The sequence below is a fragment of the Corvus kubaryi genome, unplaced genomic scaffold (genome assembly GCF_017639235.1).
Source record: "Corvus kubaryi isolate FWS band 111438036 unplaced genomic scaffold, C.kubaryi_AGA036_p1.0 37397, whole genome shotgun sequence".
Lineage (NCBI taxonomy): Eukaryota > Metazoa > Chordata > Aves > Passeriformes > Corvidae > Corvus > Corvus kubaryi.
In genome coordinates, this window is record NW_024581136.1 from 12,224,822 (window position 1) to 12,242,983 (window position 18,162).

The 18,162-nt window shown below is 41.7% G+C and overlaps 1 protein-coding gene across 3 annotated transcripts in view; it reads left to right on the plus strand.

Annotated features, from left to right (window-relative positions):
* DIS3L2 (DIS3 like 3'-5' exoribonuclease 2) overlaps positions 1–18,162 on the plus strand; it is a 184,646-nt gene that overhangs the window by 21,184 nt on the left and 145,300 nt on the right. For all 3 annotated transcript variants that reach the window (XM_042041857.1, XM_042041858.1, XM_042041860.1), the window contains exons 5-6: positions 3,707–3,760; positions 7,835–7,936. In XM_042041857.1, coding sequence (XP_041897791.1) covers positions 3,707–3,760; positions 7,835–7,936 — 156 coding nt within the window. The remainder of the gene's footprint in view (positions 1–3,706; positions 3,761–7,834; positions 7,937–18,162) is intronic.

Genomic DNA, 18,162 nt, shown 5'->3' on the forward strand with positions numbered 1-18,162 from the left:
AGCAAGAGCTAGAATGAACAAATGCCTGTTGTATTAATCCCCAAAAGGAGGGCATTGTTCTGGCATGGTAACCTGCAAAAAGGCTCCACAGCAGCCTATCGAAGGGGAGGACAAACCTATTAGTCTGAATCTGATGGTCCTGAGGAAACTGGAGTGTTCCCAGTCAGCAGCATGACTCTGAACATGGGGTGTCCCCTAGAGCATCCTGGAAGCACTGGATCTGCTTATATTTGGATGAGAATTTGAGAGCTCTGTTAGGGAGAAAAGAGCCTACCATGACACTGAGATTTTTGCTGGACGGTGGCAGCTGTGCAACAAAGTATTCCTGAAAGCCCAACCCACAGAAACTACTGGCAGACCTGGGGATTGCTCAGATGACACACAAGTGCCACAAAGATTAGGCAGCTCCAGATCAGGAAGAGTGAAAGGTTATCTTTATGGGTGCTGACGTCTGTCAGTACTATTGGTCTTAATGGCTTCTGGTCCTGTATCTGACATAACTCAGGTTTTGATAAGCAGCACGAGAAGTGTGCCCTGCGGACTCCTGGATTCATTTTGTCGTGCGACGTGTGCGGAAGTGTCCTTCCACAAGAAAAGGGATCTGAGCTCAGGCGCTTATGAGTGCATAGAATTCCCACTTCCCTGCCCTTAAAACTGCAGGGAGCAAACACCAGGCGTATTGGGTTGGTTGGAATCACACCGGATGGCCTGAAGGCAAACAAGATTGAATAACTCCTGCGTCGTTCCGTGAGCGCACGATGATGGTTATACACAACAGATGAAATTGGGCTGTGTATTAAAGAACATTGACCCAAAGGACTCTAATCATCCTCTGAAGCATCAGCCAGAAACTCATGTCTGCTCCACGCCTCCAGCATCTCCCAGACCCTCCCTGCAGGGCTGCTGGGGTCAGGCGGAGCGAACAGAGGTGCAGAGCCTGCTTTGCTGTTAAGAGGGTGTTTCTCCTTGGAAAGCTGTTCTTTTGTGGATGTAAAAGCTGGGGTTTCCCTGATTTTCATGGATTGTTTTTTCAAAGAAAGCCTTGGTAGCAATCAGATACTTGTGAACCCTGTCCTTTTTTTCATGTTTTGTACATACAAACAAATCTAGGCATATGTGTTACAATAGCTGTTATAAATGGCTTGGTTTGGGATGCTCGAAGTTTAGTCTGAGTACTGCCTGCCCTGGTCTAGCAGAGCAGCTTGAGAAATCGTGACCCTTTTGTGTCTCACTGGGAAAGTTCAATAAGGTTAGTAACTTTATTGGCAAGAACCTGTGAAGCTGACTTGAATCATCAGAAAGTGTTTTAGAGACCTTCCTGCAGACCTTGTTCTTCCCTTTCATAACAAAGGCCCTAATGACAGAAGAACACTGATAAATATAGCAGCTATTATTTGCAAGCTATTGTAAAATAATACAATATTAGTGTGACATCATGAGACACTGCAGCCAGATCCTCACCCCCTAATACACATATGAGAACAGTTGTTCATTGCAGATGGGGAGAGTGACTGGTTCCAGATATGATATCACAGCGTGAAATGTACAACATTGTAAATAGGATTTTCATGGGCACAGATAGTAGGGCCCATCTGCTTTCTAAGATAAATTTTGTGAGTTTCTTGCTTAAAGGAAAGAGCTGAAGTATTTTAACGTTACTTGATATAAGACTTCTAATGCTGATCATAATTAGGTAGTGCATATAAAATGCAGATAAACAGGCTGCACAATAAACGTGGTAACACTGCTTCTCTGTGCATTTGCTGGAGCTGGGCATCCATGGGCACGTTGCTGCTCTGGTGCCTTCTGGGCCATGGGCACAAACCCTGATTTTTCATGTGCATGATAGGTATTTACACCTGACTGATTGACAGCTGTCCCAAACTATTCAAGGGGATTTTGCAGAGGAAAACAGGATCCACATATGGGAATTGATTCGTTGTCAAGCAGAGCAACAGTCCCTTTCCATTTTTTCTTTTCTCTCTGTAGCAGCTTCTGATGACTGATTCTGGGAAATAAGTGGAGGATGACCACTGGGAGTTTTCCATCCGTGGGTACCAGTGCTAACAGAGACTGATGACAGCAAGTCAGCTCTTGCTTTGCTGAAGCATAAAATACCCCAGGGTTGCTCTCAGTGGGTTGTCTTTGTTTCCATGCTGTTTCCATGTTGGTTTGGGATGCTCGAAGTTTAGTCTGAGTACTGCCTGCCCTGGTCTAGCAGAGCAGCTTGAGAAATCGTGACCCTTTTGTGTCTCACTGGGAAAGTTCAATAAGGTTAGTAACTTTATTGGCAAGAACCTGTGAAGCTGACTTGAATCATCAGAAAGTTGTTCCTGCCATGGGTGCAAGTGTGGTTGTTCCTGCCATGGGTGCAAGTGTCCTTGTTAGTACAAGTTATGTGAGACATCAAACGAGACAGTGCAGCAAAGTACTCAAATAGTATGTGAAGAGTATAGAATACATGCTGCTGGTATTCTGGTATTCTGTATTTGCTGGCATACTTTAGCAAATAAGTGCAATGGAAAATCTTCATAAATCTGTGAAATCTTCTTCAAGGGAGCAAAACTTTAACATGTAATCAGCTCTATTTTCCTATTGTCTGAGTGTTTCCCAGAATACATAAAAAAATGATTTGCCGCAGTAAAGTTTTAAAGAAGCAATTCCTGTGAGATGCTCCTATGATTGCTTAACACAGAAGTGCAAACAGATGGAATCTGTTTGTATAATAAATTGGCTAACATTACTTCAAATACACAAGTAGAGAAATTTTTAAAGTTTCTTCCCAGAGCAAAGCCTGTTGGAAGACAGATACCTAAGTTGTGTTCCCATAAGATTCAAATGCTGTCAGTTTGAACTGCAGTCACCTGAATCCCAATTTCCAGGATCCTTTTGGGATGCAAATGTGTAGCCTGTAAGGCCTTGGTTGGCTCTGCCTTTCTCTTGGATGGACCTGAGTGCAAGCAGCTAAACTGGTTGGTTTACTTTGGAGGGGTGATATGAATTTGTTGCAGGTGACTTGGCCTTGAAGTTGGCAGATAACAAAGCAGAAAGGGATAGACCATGGAATTTTCTAATGTATTTAAGATAGTTTGCCTTTAAGTATGTTTAAACAGAATTTAATCCTGTAGACTTTAAATGTTTATTTTTGGAAAATCCTTTTGATTCTTTTTTGGAAATGTACTTTATTATCACAGAGTTACTGCTGCTGTCTGTTTGCAGGAACAGCCTAAGCAGCCAGAGCCCCATAAGAATGATACCTGCTGCCATGCAAGCTCAGCTTTTCTTTTACTTTTTCCTTGCATCCTCCAAAATAAGCAAACCCAACATTCTCCTTTTCCAAGACAGAGCGAGCCAAATTGTTTCTATTATCCATTTGTTAACGAAGTTGGTGGATGCTCAGCAGAAAATATGTGAAAGGAACAGGAGGGCTTGGATCCTCAGTTCACCCAGTAGCAGCAACAACTAATGATTCAACATCTCTTTGATGACAGACTGCAGTAGATCAGCTTAAGCCTATCATGAAACTGCCTTTTGGCTTGAAGTTGCTTGGATGCTAAGTTGTCAAGACTTGAAATGTATAATGGAAATTTAGATGTATCTCTCATGTTTCACAGTAGATATATTACCCACAGCTCTCTAATTTAACTGGTGTTATATAAAATTAATAAGATTCAGGCATAATCTTTCTCCTTCTTTTTTTTTTAAGGGACCCTTGAGAATAAATCCTAAGAAGTACCATGAAGCCTTCATTCCATCTCCAGTAAGTGTAATTTTATAATGCTTTAAAGTTCATAAGTAAAGGTGCATTAATATAGGAGTTATGCTGTGCACAGAAGGTCACTCAGAGGTGAATGAGTTGGAAAAAATGAACACAATCTGGATTTTCTTTTATATCAAATATTCCCGAACAAATCCTGCTTTCTCATACCTCAAAGAAACTCTTCGCTTGTGCTGAAGTTGGGGATACTGCAGGGTCCCACAGAGACCAGCTGAAGTCAGGTTTGAGGACCACCAGATAGCGTAATCAGAAACCCTTGGTTTATGGCTGCAGAGGTTTTTTAGATTTTCCACTGATTTAAGTTAATCTCCCCTAAACAAATATGCTCTCCATTTTCGATCTGCTGCATGAGCTGATTTGAAAAGTCATTCCAGAAATAATATGCGTGATTCCTTTTCATGTGCCCGCCTTGGCGCGGGCTGTATCTTGGTTGGCTTGGGATGTGCTTCTGTCACATGGGACTGGCTTGCACCTCTTTTCTCTTCTTTCCTTATTTTGACAGAAAAGAAGGACTCTTGCAATTTCAGGGCCTTCCAGTCGGGAAGGTGACCTCACAGCTGGCACAGCCAAAGGTTTTTATGTCGAACTGACTTGGTCAAAGTGTTGCTGTTAATGAGTTTTATATTGAAATGTTTTGCTGGTGTGGGGATGAGAAGGCAGAGCCTGCCCTGAGACAGTGAAACACTGATTATGTTGTTGTCCCTGCTGCTGACAGCACTATTGTTTTGGGGCTTGGACTGAAAGCCTTGAAATTCATGGTGTTTTTCAGTTCATGTTGTTGATTTGGGGCAATGTTTTGGAGCTTTGTTAGAGAAGGTTGGGTGGGGAAAGGTTGGGGCAGCACAGAATACAGTAACATTAACTAGAGGAAGAAGTACAGAGCAGCTCTCTGGTACATCAGAGGGGAAGCGTGTAAGGGAAAGGAACTTTGATGCTTCCTTTGCCAGGTGTTCTTGTAGGTGTAGTAAGTGTAAGCTGTCAAGTGTATTCTCTGAATTTACAAAATGCAAGGTTAAAGGAGAAATTCAGCTACTCTCATGAGTTATTTGGATGTGAGCCTTTACCCCTAATCGCCCCTCTAGTGTCCAGCTGTTGCCTTGTGCCTGTTCTGTGTGCAGGAATGCATACATTAAGGAGGGCTAGCAGAGGTGGTTATCTCAGCTATCTTTCTACTTTTCTGCCATTTATGGAGATGAATACCAGAATCAACACCTGGATGAAGATGACTCTGGCTCGTGTGGGCACAGTCCTTTAAGACAGATGCTTTGGGAAAGCTTATCCTTTGTATAACATTATTTGCCATAATGGAGGGGTTGCAGCCTTGGTGTTCTGCAGCACTTCCCATCATTGACAGATGCTGCAAGAGCTGCAGCTGTGAAAAATCACCCTTTCTTTCCTGCTGTTGATGAGGGCACTGTACCCCTTTCTCTTCAGCTCTGACTTGGCCATGGCTTCATGGAGTTCAGTGCAACAGCTGTTCACCTTCTGACACCATGCGTGTTTCTTGCCACACATGTGCTCTGTCTGCTTGTCTTATTGTTGCATGAAGAATTGAGGGGAAGGCCCAGGGCTTTTCTCTTGAAAGCTACCCAGAGAACAGACCCCAGGAGTTTAAATCTCTGCCTCGCATCTCGTGTGTTCCCTGCGCAGGGTGTGTGGTTTGAAGTGGCAGTGTGAAGGATGGTGCTGCTGAGTGTGAGTGACAGTGACTGGACCTGTGCTGTGCTTGTGGGAGACACTTCCAGAGCAGATGGAAGTACTGCAGATCTCTTGTCGGAGGGGGATAGGGAGCACTGCTGGAGATATCTGCAGAGATAGCCTGGAGGGGGCTGCAGAAGTCTTGAAGCCACTGTAGCCAATAGATGCACCCCAGGGACAGCTGAGACTTTGCAAGTGATTGTGTTCTGTTGTCATTCAGCGCCGTTTTAATTGCATTAGTAAGCTGAAGTGTCAGCTGTGCGGAGGAAAAACTGGGATGCACAAATTTTCTTGGAAGTGCGTAAGTTCACCCAACAATTGTGAGCCTGTAGCTCAAGATACAGAGATGTTTCTTTTTGGAGGGAAAACCAAAACTGATGGCAGTTTTCTGATTACAGCTTTGTTGCAGATGTTGAAATTAACTGCTGTAAAATAGGTGTACATACAAACATACGTGTATGTAAGTGTGTGTATATATATATATATATATATATATTTTGTTTGGAATGAGAGTGTGTAGGTGCAATTAAAGACCAGACTCTTGCCGAGTGTGCAAATGCAGCTTTTACTAGGTGGTGTGACACATAAAGTACCTTTACAGAAGAAAAGGTCTTTTATTTTCATGGACATGGGAGAGGAGGGAAAAAAGTATAGAGCAAATTATTGTGAATGCCAGCCTGTGTCCTACAGCACAGAGCAGCTACAGGTACAGACAAAAAAAACCCCAAACCAGGAATTTGCCTTAAAAAGTGACTTTGAACTTTTCATTTTTATGTGTGTGATGGATTTAGGTAAAGAGTTGGAGCTGAAGGGAAAGGGTGGGGAGAAATAAGGAATATGACCATGTGTAAAAAATCTGGCTTTTTGAAAAGAACGGTTTCCAATTTGAATTATGTTGGTCCAAGAGGCTTTGCAATTTTTCTGCATCTTGTCATGGGAGGCAGCTTTCACACAGCTGTTGAGCTGCTGCTGCTTTTCTTTCTAAGAGTAATTTGGTCTCTTGGAGGATGGCCTTAGTTTCACATCATGGCAGGGTTCTTCCTTTTATTGTTTTGGTATCTAAGCAGAGTAAGATACTTATGTATTAGGGCTTCATGTTTTCAGGTTATAAAAGAAATTTTTCTTGGACACTGAGCATGCTGGTAGTTCTGATTGGATTTATTCACGCATATGAGACTCAGGAGTGTCTGAGAAACAGCTGAAGTTGTGATTAAGACTTTAAGTCTTGTGAGGCTGCTTTTTTCTTTGAAAGACAATGAAGTACTAATCTGAAGATACTCAACCTCCTTTTTTGTACCTCAAAACTATGCAAAGACAACTCTCTTTAGCAAAACAATTTTAACTGCTCATATTGATACTAAATGCTCACATTGTTTGACATGTTCATTGCACTGTAAACAGACACATGGAATTTCTTGTATACTGACTTATGGGAAAGCAGAAATGAAAGCAGCAAGCACACTGTCAATAATTATCAAAAGAAAAAAAAAGAACAAAACTGGCAATCCTTTAAAAACTAAAATCTTTGTGTTGGCATCTTCGGGAAACTTTGTTCACCCCATGAAGAAAATCTCCCAAACTAAATCTAGAGTAACCAAATGCCAGACATGTCTGAGGTGGATAATCATAGTGTGTGCAATTAGTAGAGGCTCTTGTGCAAGTATGCTAACCCAGAGTATTCAGAGAAGGTGTCCTGACATGTCTGTTACAGTAAAAGATCTCCTGGCTTGCAGTTGGCATCTGTAGTCATCATTATTTGGGATATCTTCTAACATTAGTTGTGCCAAATGCAGAATATATGGTATTAACTCGTTTGAAAAACAAGAGATTGCATCCTGAACCACAATCCAGACCACCTTCACAGAGTGACCTGCTGATCTGGAAGTTGCATGTCCCTGCTTTCCCACCTCACCAGGAGAGCAGCAGGAGCTCTGCATGGAGCACTTTGCAGAGGCTGTCTTGTAAACAGTTCTGAACATTTGTCTGTTCTGAACACTGGCTTTGAATGTTTGAGGTGGGAAATTAATGTGTCAAGAGCTGTGACAGCAGAAAACTCTCTACTTGTTCCCGAGAGTAACTGTAGAGGAACTGAGACAGCACATCTTGAGGGCTTGGCTCTGTCTTGTGTAAATAGCCTGGAACTACTGTACTGGCACATCCATACAAAGGTACTTATTTGTTGAAAGATGCTGTATGTAAAAGGACATATGGTGAATCCATTTTTATTCCTGTGCACAACTGCAGGATGTTTGTCTCACCAGGGTGTGTGTCTTTTTTGATGGCAGTGTTTTAAACTTCGTAACAGCCATGATTTAATATGTTTTGGTCTGGCACTTACTTTTCTTCCTCTTTGACTAGGATGGGACTCGCGATATCTTTATTGACGGAGTAGTTGCTCGCAACAGAGCCCTGAACTGTGACATCGTGGTGGTGAAACTGCTTCCCAGGGATCAATGGAAGGTCAGTTCAGTATATTTTTGCTCTGATTTGAGAGAAAGAGCTTATTACAATTTTCATCACTAAACTTGTAGGGCCTGAGACAGAGAACACAGGATTTCCTACAAATCAGATTGGCTAAACTGCAGTTTATGCTGCTGTTCATTAAAAGACTTTATCCATTACAATGTTTGGAAGAAGTGATACCTGAGGCGTTGAAACCTCATTCTTTGCATGGAATGGCTCTCATTATCACGGTATGGGAAAGTCTGATGACAGAGGCTGGTTCCAAGCACAGTTGTCAGAGGTGACTTCTGGTATCTGTTATTTAGCTGTCTTCGTGCTGTGGTGTTTTGGATAGTGCTGTGTAGGTGTTTGCAATTGCTCATGTATTTGACAAGTGTTGTTCACAAAGCTTTAGTTATGATTAAGTGTCTCTAATTTTTGGGTCCTCAGTCCATGAAAAGCTTATCTTGTCACAGCTCCAGATTTTGTGGTAATTCCCTTTACATGAATGAAGCATGTGTGAAATGACTGGAGCAATACAAATGTGGGACAATTGCTTTCATTTTCATGTCTGAGGATTTCACTAAGATTACTGTCTGCGTTTGTTTTGTTTTTTTTTTTTTCTTTCCCTCATGAAATTTCTTTCCCAAATCAAACTTTGTCCTTTCAAATATCTGGATTATTATCTTGTTTGCAGGTTTATCTTTTAACACTACTATGCAAGGGCAGTTTTTGCTCCTTTTCTCTAGTTGCTGGGTGATGGAAGCTACAGTTAGCAATTTTAACATGGGTTTTCACATGTAAGCATGACAGAACCACCACAAATTGTTTTGCAAATATGGTTTTTGAACTCTTCTTGAGAGTTTAAGGACTGTTGTATATCTTTTGGACAAAAGTAATAGTAAGGATGTTTCCAGCAGAGTGGGGACTGGTCTGAACTACTTTGGCCTGGTGCTTTTTACTCAGCCTAGCTACCTTCTCTGTCTTTGTTTGAAGCTGTGTGTTTTTAGACTTGCAAATGCAAGGCCTTTAGTTTGGTCATTTGCTGAACCTTCTACCTATTCAGATCTAATAACAACTGAAATGATGGTTTGAGATATATTAGAACTTTTCTCTTCCTTTTAAGTATGCATAAAATGAGTAAAGGACCTGAGTATTTATTGACACAAGTAAATACAAAGCTACCTAATACAAAAGGCAATCATAAGTGGGATCTAAGATATTACAGGTATATCCATATACAAATAAAAGAAGGAGGTCTGCTGCTATCTTGGTAACCTCTGAGAACCAGGTTTGAGGGTCAGAGCAAAATTTCTTCGATCGCTATTCAAGACTCCAAGTCAGAGTTCACTAAAACTATGTTGATAACCATGTGTTTTGATCATCAAATCCATATATGCAAGTTATGTATTAAATCATTTCATATAGATGGAAAAATGGAATAGTTTGGATGCTTAGATCCTTTGCCAGGGCCTGCCAGCACAAGCGCTTCTTTGTAGGCTTGATAGAGGTTGCCTGAGCTGGAAGCTTTCTCTGCAGTTTTCCATTTATATCTGTCTCTAAACAAAGATAATGCCTCTCCCTCTCTCTTCTATTCTCCTACCTTCATATGTTCAACAGTAATGATCTTTTATGAATACAAGGGGAAGGATTCAGAATGTTATCCCTGTCCTGGGAAAATGCAGGAATAAATAGAACTGTTAGAGAAGTGGTATCTGACTGCAAGGAAGCCATTCAAAAGACTTGAGTGTTTTGTAATATGATTATGATTCTTCTGTGGTGGATTTAACCTTGCCAAATGAAGTAGCTGGAACATGCCAGTCATGTTTTTCAGCCGCACAGGTGCTGCCCTGTGTAGTCTCATTTTTTGTTTCTTGCCATCAGCAACTCAATCAGTGATGACATCCCTTTTCCCCTGCTCCCCAAATCTCTTGCTATGCACTTGTGTTTGTATTAGTTCTTTGGGAAAGGTGCCACTAAGTTGCACTGAAAGATACTGCATTCTGCCAAGTAATTCATACTGATTAATGATGAACTGTCGCAACCTATTTTAGGTTTTTCCATTTGTTTAGTCTCATGCTGCTGCAAAGCTGCCACTTACATGTATTGAGGGTTTTCTCCTTCCCCTTGGGCCTTTGGAACAAGCTGAAGAGCTTCAGTTATTTCTCTGAAAAATGTAAATCAGATATATAGTATAACTGATGCTCTCAGAGGAGGCTTTACAGGCTCTGTACATATTGGCTTGTTAGGATTGAGATGCGTGTGCTGGTTATTTTTATGGTTCTCTATTCCCAACACATTACCCTGTGCTCCACTGAGAACTGAGCTGTGTTTTTTGCTGTTGAACCAGTTTCTTGTACAAGATAAGGCTGTTGTTTCAGCAGTGTGTTGAGTCTGTGCCTTTTGGGTTTCCAGCTCCCTGGATGGCCTCTGGATGCTCTGGGGGAAGATCTTCCTGTTGCTAATGCAGGTGGTTCCATGGACCTTCTCCTGCAGTTGCACTGTATTGCTGTGTTCCAGTAAAGGCAGGACTTGACTTATCTGGCACCTTGGTTCAATTTATATGTGTAAATGGGAGGAAAAGGGAAAACCTGTGACTGGTAACAAGCTATTGACTTTGGATAGAGAAACCTGTGTGTTCACTTGAATTACTGAGAAAATCAGGAGCTGCCCTATCCCTGGTGAGTTGGTCATTGCAGGTGAAGTTCCTGTGAGGGAAAAGCCACCACCTGGAGAGCAGTTTCTTCAGGGATACACTGTGTTCTGCTGAGCTGTAATGTTGATACCCTACACACAGGTGTAAATGCCACAGTGAAATGTAAGGGGATGGTGAAATACTCTGGATGTGTGATTATACTTTATGTAATACTTTCTTGAGAGAGACAGCAATATTTTCTCTCTCCAGCCTTCTACTTCTTGGCTCAGTGGTGGGAAATTTATCAGGCTCGAATTTCTCAACATTGTGTCCTTCCCAGCATGTGCATCAATTGCTTGGATGAGCTACCGTGGTCCTCCCTGTGCTTATCCTGTCTGGTCTTAAAACTCTGTTTGTTCATGCGTCCGCTGGGAGAGCTGCGTGCTGTTCAGCGATGATCAGTTTGTCAGTTCATAATTCTCTGCTTACTATTAGTTGTGATCAAGAGCCAACAATTTCAGTGTGGAACCACAGACTTGAAGGAGAGACTTTTTGCCCCCGAAATTTGTTACCTTGCTCTCCTGAAGAAGGTGGCCATCAGCTTCCTGCCAGCCTGGAGCGGCGTGTGTTGCAGTGACCGCATTTGGAGGCTGTGTTTCAGAAGTTCCTCTCCTGTCCTCTTGTGTTACATCTTGGGAATATTGAGGTGCTATGGTAACTTTCAAATATTTAGCTTTTGCAAAGTAAGGTATTTGACTTAGGCTGTTTTTCCAGGTACTTAACCTACTCTTAGCAAATGAAGTCAGAGTATCATTGCTGTTTGCAAGACTGTCTCCCGACTTCAAGCTGTAGGGCTTCCCTGAGTCTGTGCCTTTATCTTCTGGAGGAACATCATGATAAAAGATAGCCAGTGACAGGATTTACCTCAGTCCTTGTCAATTACTCTGATAAAGAAGAAAAATCGTGCTTTATTTCTTGACTGATTTTCACCGCTTTAACTTCCACCCATGGATTCTTAACTATATTTTATGGAGTTGTGCTTACATCAATTTCAGAAGCTTCAATTATACAATGGCATAATTACTGGAAGTCAAAGAAAACATTGATATTATGATTACAGTCATATTTCGTAGGCTCATCAAGGAGGGAAGCCGTGTGTCAGTGTAGAGGATAAACGTAACCTATCTTGCCTCACAGCCTCTTTTTGCTCTTTTACCGCCTGCTTAATTGCCAGACAGAATTTGTTTAATTTCAGGTATCTGTTTTGGTTTTTCTTGCAAGATGTAATTTCTTTGGTGGAAGGAAATAGCATAATAAGTCATTTGATATCACTCGGGGCTTGGATTCCTGGCCCAATCCCTGGTGCTTTTAGAGTAGTAGTTTATAACGTGGAATGTTTTTCATGACAACCGTCTCATGTATTGCACGCTACAGCTGAAATTTTAGTCTTAGTCTGAAAATACCCAGACAAGGACTTGGTGCTGCCCAAAACTAACAAAAAAGAATTTTGGGGTCTAACTCCCTATTGCTTGTGACAATATGCCAGTGAGGTCTCCAGTTTTGCATAAATACACTGTATATGTAGCTAAAATATTGCCAGATTAACCTGCCAGTTTCTCAGAAATCAGTGCAAATCAGTGCTTATTTTGTTGTTGTTTTTGTTGTTTTATGAATAATTTCCTTATCAGCTTAAAGTGTTTCTTTGCACAATTTCCAGTTCTTTTGACTTTGACAGAAGGTCTCTAAGGCCAAGGATATAGAGATGTTCATTATGTACAGTGTGTGTTGCTGGATAATAGGATAATGGGTCCAACATTTTAGTCACAAAGTGTCCAACAGTGATAGAAATAGTAATTCTTCATAGCTCATGAAAGTACATGTTCCGTTCAACACTGAGCTGTCAGATGCAATACAGTGTAGCAGATCTTTGAGCTGCCTCTTCTGAGCCATACATCACAGATAAATATTTAAACACTTTCTGTACATAAGACATAAAGTAGAATCCACTTTTCCCAGCCATGACTGTTGTTGGCATAATTGCAAACAAATGTGAAGAAGGAACAATTTGATTTAAGCAGTCATCACAAATATCTCCACGTATAGTTTGAACAGAGCTACATATCCTGGCAAGTCCCTGCCTCCAACTGTTGGTGAAAACCTATGAAGCATTAGTTGTCCAGAGGGGATGCTAGCTTTGGATTTGCCCTGCTGAATAGTAATTCATTTCAACCAAATTCTTCTGAGAGTCAGTTTCTTCTCAAAATCTCGCAGCTAATGTAAGGATAACAGTAACTCAGGAGGAGATGGGGTTCTTAGAGGGTTATCACAGCAACACTTTTTGAGTCTAACAATCAAGAATGTTGTTTGGAAACACTACCTTCATAATAATAAAAAAAAAAGTTCTGGAGAAGTCATTATTGAAAAAGTAAGTGTTCTGGCACACTAAAAGCATTCAAGTGTAATTCATGATATTCAGGAGTAAAGTGAGAAGCCTAAGAAGCCAGCTAGGAAGATGTCCAGAAAAGCAGAGCTCTAGCAAATCTGAAAGGTTGATGGATGCTGTAGGGAGGAAGGGTAGTTGTTTTGTTTTTTTAATTTGCTTTGCTGTAGGCTTTACAGTGAGGGCTGTGAGTTGATGGTCACACACAAGTGCGTGCATAGCCTTCCCCATCTTGGCAAATCCCCAAACCACAAATTGGTGGAATCTGGAAAAGCTTCATTACATGCTAACTCTCTAATTGTGCCATTCTTTGGATGGCCACATGTTGTTCCACACTGCTGGGCCTGCTGGGCCTTTGCTGTGAGCTGGCATGGCTCTTCCCAGGCTTTGCTTAGCTGCAAACTGATTGGGTGTGGAATAGCAATGCAGTAGATTGATAGCAAAAAAGCTGAGAGAATAGGCAGTGCTGCTCACTAAGACACATGTGGCATTGCATTTGCTTTCTCGCAGATGTTGTTATCACATTTCGTTAATCAAATATCGCTTGAAGTGAATCAACCGACATCTTAACACAGTTTTAATAGCAAGCACTGGCATGCTTTTTATGGTGTATAATGATATAATTACTATAATGATCTGGATTCTGTGAGATTGCCATGACCCAGTGCTGCATTCAACCCTTGCCCCCCCACACGTGGAAAACAAGGAGGCAGAAATACCAGCTTTTTGGATGTTGCAAGCAACCTTGCCTTCCTGAGAAGGGCCTTTCCTGCCTCTGTCTCTCTGATCATAAAGCCAAAACCAGGATCCCGAATAATAAAATCACAAGAAAGGTACAGTACAGAGTTTTTGAACAGTCTAATATTCTTTTTATTCTTCCTCCTTCTGCACTGAGTAATAGTGATATTAAAGGGCAAATTGTTTGGTTAGGTAGGAAGACAAACTTCTTTTTATTGTCTGTCTGCATCCTGTCCTACCAGTGCAGACAGAGTCACATTGCAGCTGTGGTTTGGCTGCACAGGCACAGAATAAGATAAAAACATTACTCTTAGGTGAACAGTTAAACATTAAATAATCATTCATTACATGTGGTCAGTTGTTACATCCCCAGTGTAATAATAGCAGATGGGGTGAGTTCAGGCTGTGTGAGATACTGCTAAGTTTCAATGTGTGTTGCTCAAAGAGCTTCATCTTGCATGGAGGGGAGTGCTTTTGGGGCATCTGATCTTACTTTAGAAAAGGAGTCAAGCCAACATTTAATATCTGATGTCTGCTCCTGCTCACTACTTTTTTCTTGGTCACATAAATATAATCTAGTACAGCAAATTGTTTCCTTTAACAACTAACTTTTCTTTAAGTGATTGTTTTAAACTCTGTTCTTCCAAGTCTTCTGTAAATACGCACACATCACAGTAGATTATTCTTAATCCAATCTCTTATATAACCACTATCATTTTGGACTTTTCTTAGTTCTTGGTTCCTGTGGAATTAGTATTTCTTAGAACTGTTTGTTTTTTGCCAGTTTGGAGACTTATTTGGTGATATCACATGAGTATTTGGAGCCTGCACCTTATAAGAATCAGGATACCTGTTGTTGTGATGGGATTGGTTTTTGGAAGGTCATGCACATGAAACTACTTTTTAGAAACGCTTTCTTGAGAGACTGTCCGGATTTTCTGTAGTCTGGGTTTCTTTCTGATCTGCATAATTAGGAATAAGTTTAAATCAAGTGTACTGATGCTAAAAGTCTCATCTGGCCTAAACTTGGTACAGTTAATGTCATACTCTGAATTTTTTAAGGAGACTATATTCCTAATTTAGCTTGATAGCTGGTGAAATGAAGAGCTGCTATGACACTAAAAGCCTGATGATCTTTAAGTCCTGAGGTGAGGTGGTTTTGGATCGTATCCCTAAGTTCTGAAGAATAGGAAAAGTGCTACATATCTTTTTGCATGTTTGCTCTTGTTGTTGGCTGTCAGAGAAACAGCAATTGGCTGTGGTATTTACATGTGGTCAAAGCTACTGAGTTTGGCTCATTAACTCTTAACTCTTTTCCCGTGTTTCCTTAACTCATGTTTATTTTTCTTAAGGCCATAAATCAGAGGGACAAGGAATCTAAAATAGAGGTGATTTATGTAAATGAAGAATTGCAGCAGCTGGAGGAGTGACAGGGATTTTTTCTGCAACAGGTTCTTTGGAATAGGATGTGGGACCTCATTTATAACCACATGGTTCTTAGAGATAAGAAGGATATTTGTCATCAGGGATGGGATGCGTTAAATTTGTTGTTGATAATTTGTAACCATCTAAGATAAAGGTGTCTGCAGTCTAATAGGTAGGTTTTGAGTCAGCGTGCTGCTGCTTCAGGGAGCTGGAATGGTTGTGTCTTCTCCCAGACACTGTTCCTCTGTCTTCCTCCAGATGAGGTGAAGTGCAGGCAGGTTGAGGAGATCTCCCAGCTTCCCTCTCCCTCCTGTCCTGGCTTTGTGATGTTACTTGCTATGAGGGGAATCCCTTCTCCTCAAGTTTCTGAGGTTTATGTCCTAACTGCTGTGCCCATCACAAGAACCGGGAGTGAGTCTGGTCTTGGTGCACTACCATGCAGTGCAAGGTGGTCAGTGACTTACATGCACCATTAGCAGTTTTCTTAACACTGCTAACGCAGGAAGTCTTTCTTGCTTGCTATTTAGTCTTATCCTTCAATATACAAATCAATGTCCTGGAACCTGCAGCTGTGACAGTAGCTATTTCTGCATCGTCTTGAAGAATTGCAACTGATACTTTCCATCAAGTTTCTTATTTAAGAGGTGCCGCTCAAAACACTGAAAGAGAAATTAAAATTCCTCCTGATTATCTTTTCCCACAAATTCCTTACAGCTTCACTAGTTGTGGACATGACCTCATTCCTCAGCATGTGCTCATTGATAAGACAACTGGTGTGGGTTTTTCAAGGTCCCAGGTTCTACCTGCACTTTCCAGTTTTTATGCCAGCCTTAACTGCCTGGTGGCTCTTTAAAAAGTGTTGGTAGCAATCTAAGAAAATACTGCAGGACAGAGCTGATCTACTAACTCTGCTGAAAAAGGCAGAGTTTCCTTACTTTCTCACTATTTTTATTTCTTTCTCATTGTTGGTTTATTTTTGTTTTCTGTGTTCTGTCACATCAGGCAATATGTGCTTCATGAAAGTAGGTCTGTCTGTGTTGCTTATGAGTTTTTTAGGTTTCCAGTATGCTGTTGATTCATTCATCTTCAGCTGTGTCACCTCCTGGGGTTGAAGCATTTCTTTGTTTTTAGCTTTGTCTAAATAGTTTTGAAACAGAGAGCAGTGCCAAAACACATACTTTTAATTGAGCAGCTTTGGAAGTGTGAAAATGAAGACTTGGCATGATCTAATTAGTGCTTGTGTATTTTGGTCGCAAAAAGTGACTGGTGAAGAATTCCCCAGACACGTTCTCTGTTCTGTCTGAAAAAATCCTGCATAAAGTTGTATATCCTGCTTAGTCCTTGTTGGTGCTTGGAAGTCCTGACTGTAATGCTTTCGCTAATTAGCTGCCAGGACGTCCTTCTCTTTCTTCTCAGTCTGCCTGCTCTTGGCTTGTTAGTTGGAATGAGCATTGGCTACTTTTGCTGGAAAACTCCATAGAAACTGGCATCTCTCTTCTTGTGGTCTCTTTAAATCCCTCATGGCGTAATGTTTGCCAGGTTGGTGCTGTCTGGGGAAAGTCCAAAGGACCTGTGTGAAGTGGAAGGAGTATTTCAGCAGCTTTTCTTTCTTCCTGACCTAATGACTGTTCAGGGCGTGGGGAGTTCTGGTAAAAGCCTCAAGGACAGTAAGTAGCTAGGTAACTCACCTCTGTGCCCTCCTTTCATTTTTTTACAGTAAAGTAGATTTCCTCCAGGTTTTATCACCCCTTTTGATGTCAGATTGCCTAGGTTGGTTTTTTTTTTTTTCTTCTGTGCAGATCAGGTTTGCAGCTGTAGCCTCTTGCAGTAACTACAAGTGCTGTGATGGTCTGGCTTAGGTTTAGACTTGTAGCTCTTCTCCCTTTGGTGTGAGTCTGGGAGCTTATCCCTTGACAAGCATCCTCTCTAAACGATATGTGAACAGCAAATCTGGGCATAGCCCAGCTGTGTCTGACAATCCTGTGGGACCAATGCCCTGCACAGCCTGACGCCTTGGGAACAGCTCACTGCCCATGTGAACAGTCTCTTTCTTGCCCTGACCTTTAGGCTCGTGCCCTTGGCAGAGCTTTGCTATGCCTTTCCCTTCAGCCTTCCTCTTGCAGCTATCCCTTAAATGTGCAACTGGCTTGGTGGTGTTAGGCAGCTTCCTTGCAGTGTCTCCATATTAGAGCAGCATCCGGAGGGAATGTCCCGGCGATCCTTTCTGGTGACTGTGCCTGGCTGTGTCACCTGGTTGGGAGCAGAGTTGCTGCCTCCCGGACTGCAGAGCTGCACAGCATCACCACTGGGGGAGAATAAATGGCTTGTCTGGCTCAGGTTTATTTATCCAGCTGAGCAGGGAGCTGGTGCCATGAGTGAGTGGTGTGTTGGCAAGATGTCTGGTGCCTGAGCTTCTCTTCAGGTCTGTGTTGTACCATGTAGACATACCTAAGGTTAATGGATGGCCATTCGTTTAATCTGGTTTAATTTCATAGCTGTGTTTCATGCATAGTCTGAGCAGTGTTTTGACAGGCTGGCATTACTTTATCTACTGTTCCTGGTTTCCCCCCCATATTCCTGAAGCTTTCTCTAAAATGGTTTATTCCTTTTCTTCTCTGCACCCTTGTTGAACTGTGGATGTAATATGTTTATCAGCTGAGATTTGTGTCTTGGAAACTTAATTTACCTTTTTATCTAATGCTTTATCACTAATGCATGGTAACGTTTCCTGGCAGGATATGCATTGTTAAAATTCATTTGTAGGAACGAAAAAAAAAAGCATAGAAGCGGATGGCTCCCCTTCTGTAAGATTCAAAAGTTTTAAAGCAGAAAAGGAAAATGCTCTTCATGGTACCTGACATCAGTCCCACCATCCTACTTTCCCATGGGGTGACTCCTATCAGTGCTGAGATATAACGGAGCCCAAAGACTAGGTGTGGTGGCAGCTGTGGCTGTCAAGTAAAGGAAAAGCTGGGAGGGGAAGGCTGGCCTTGTCAGGGCAGTGTC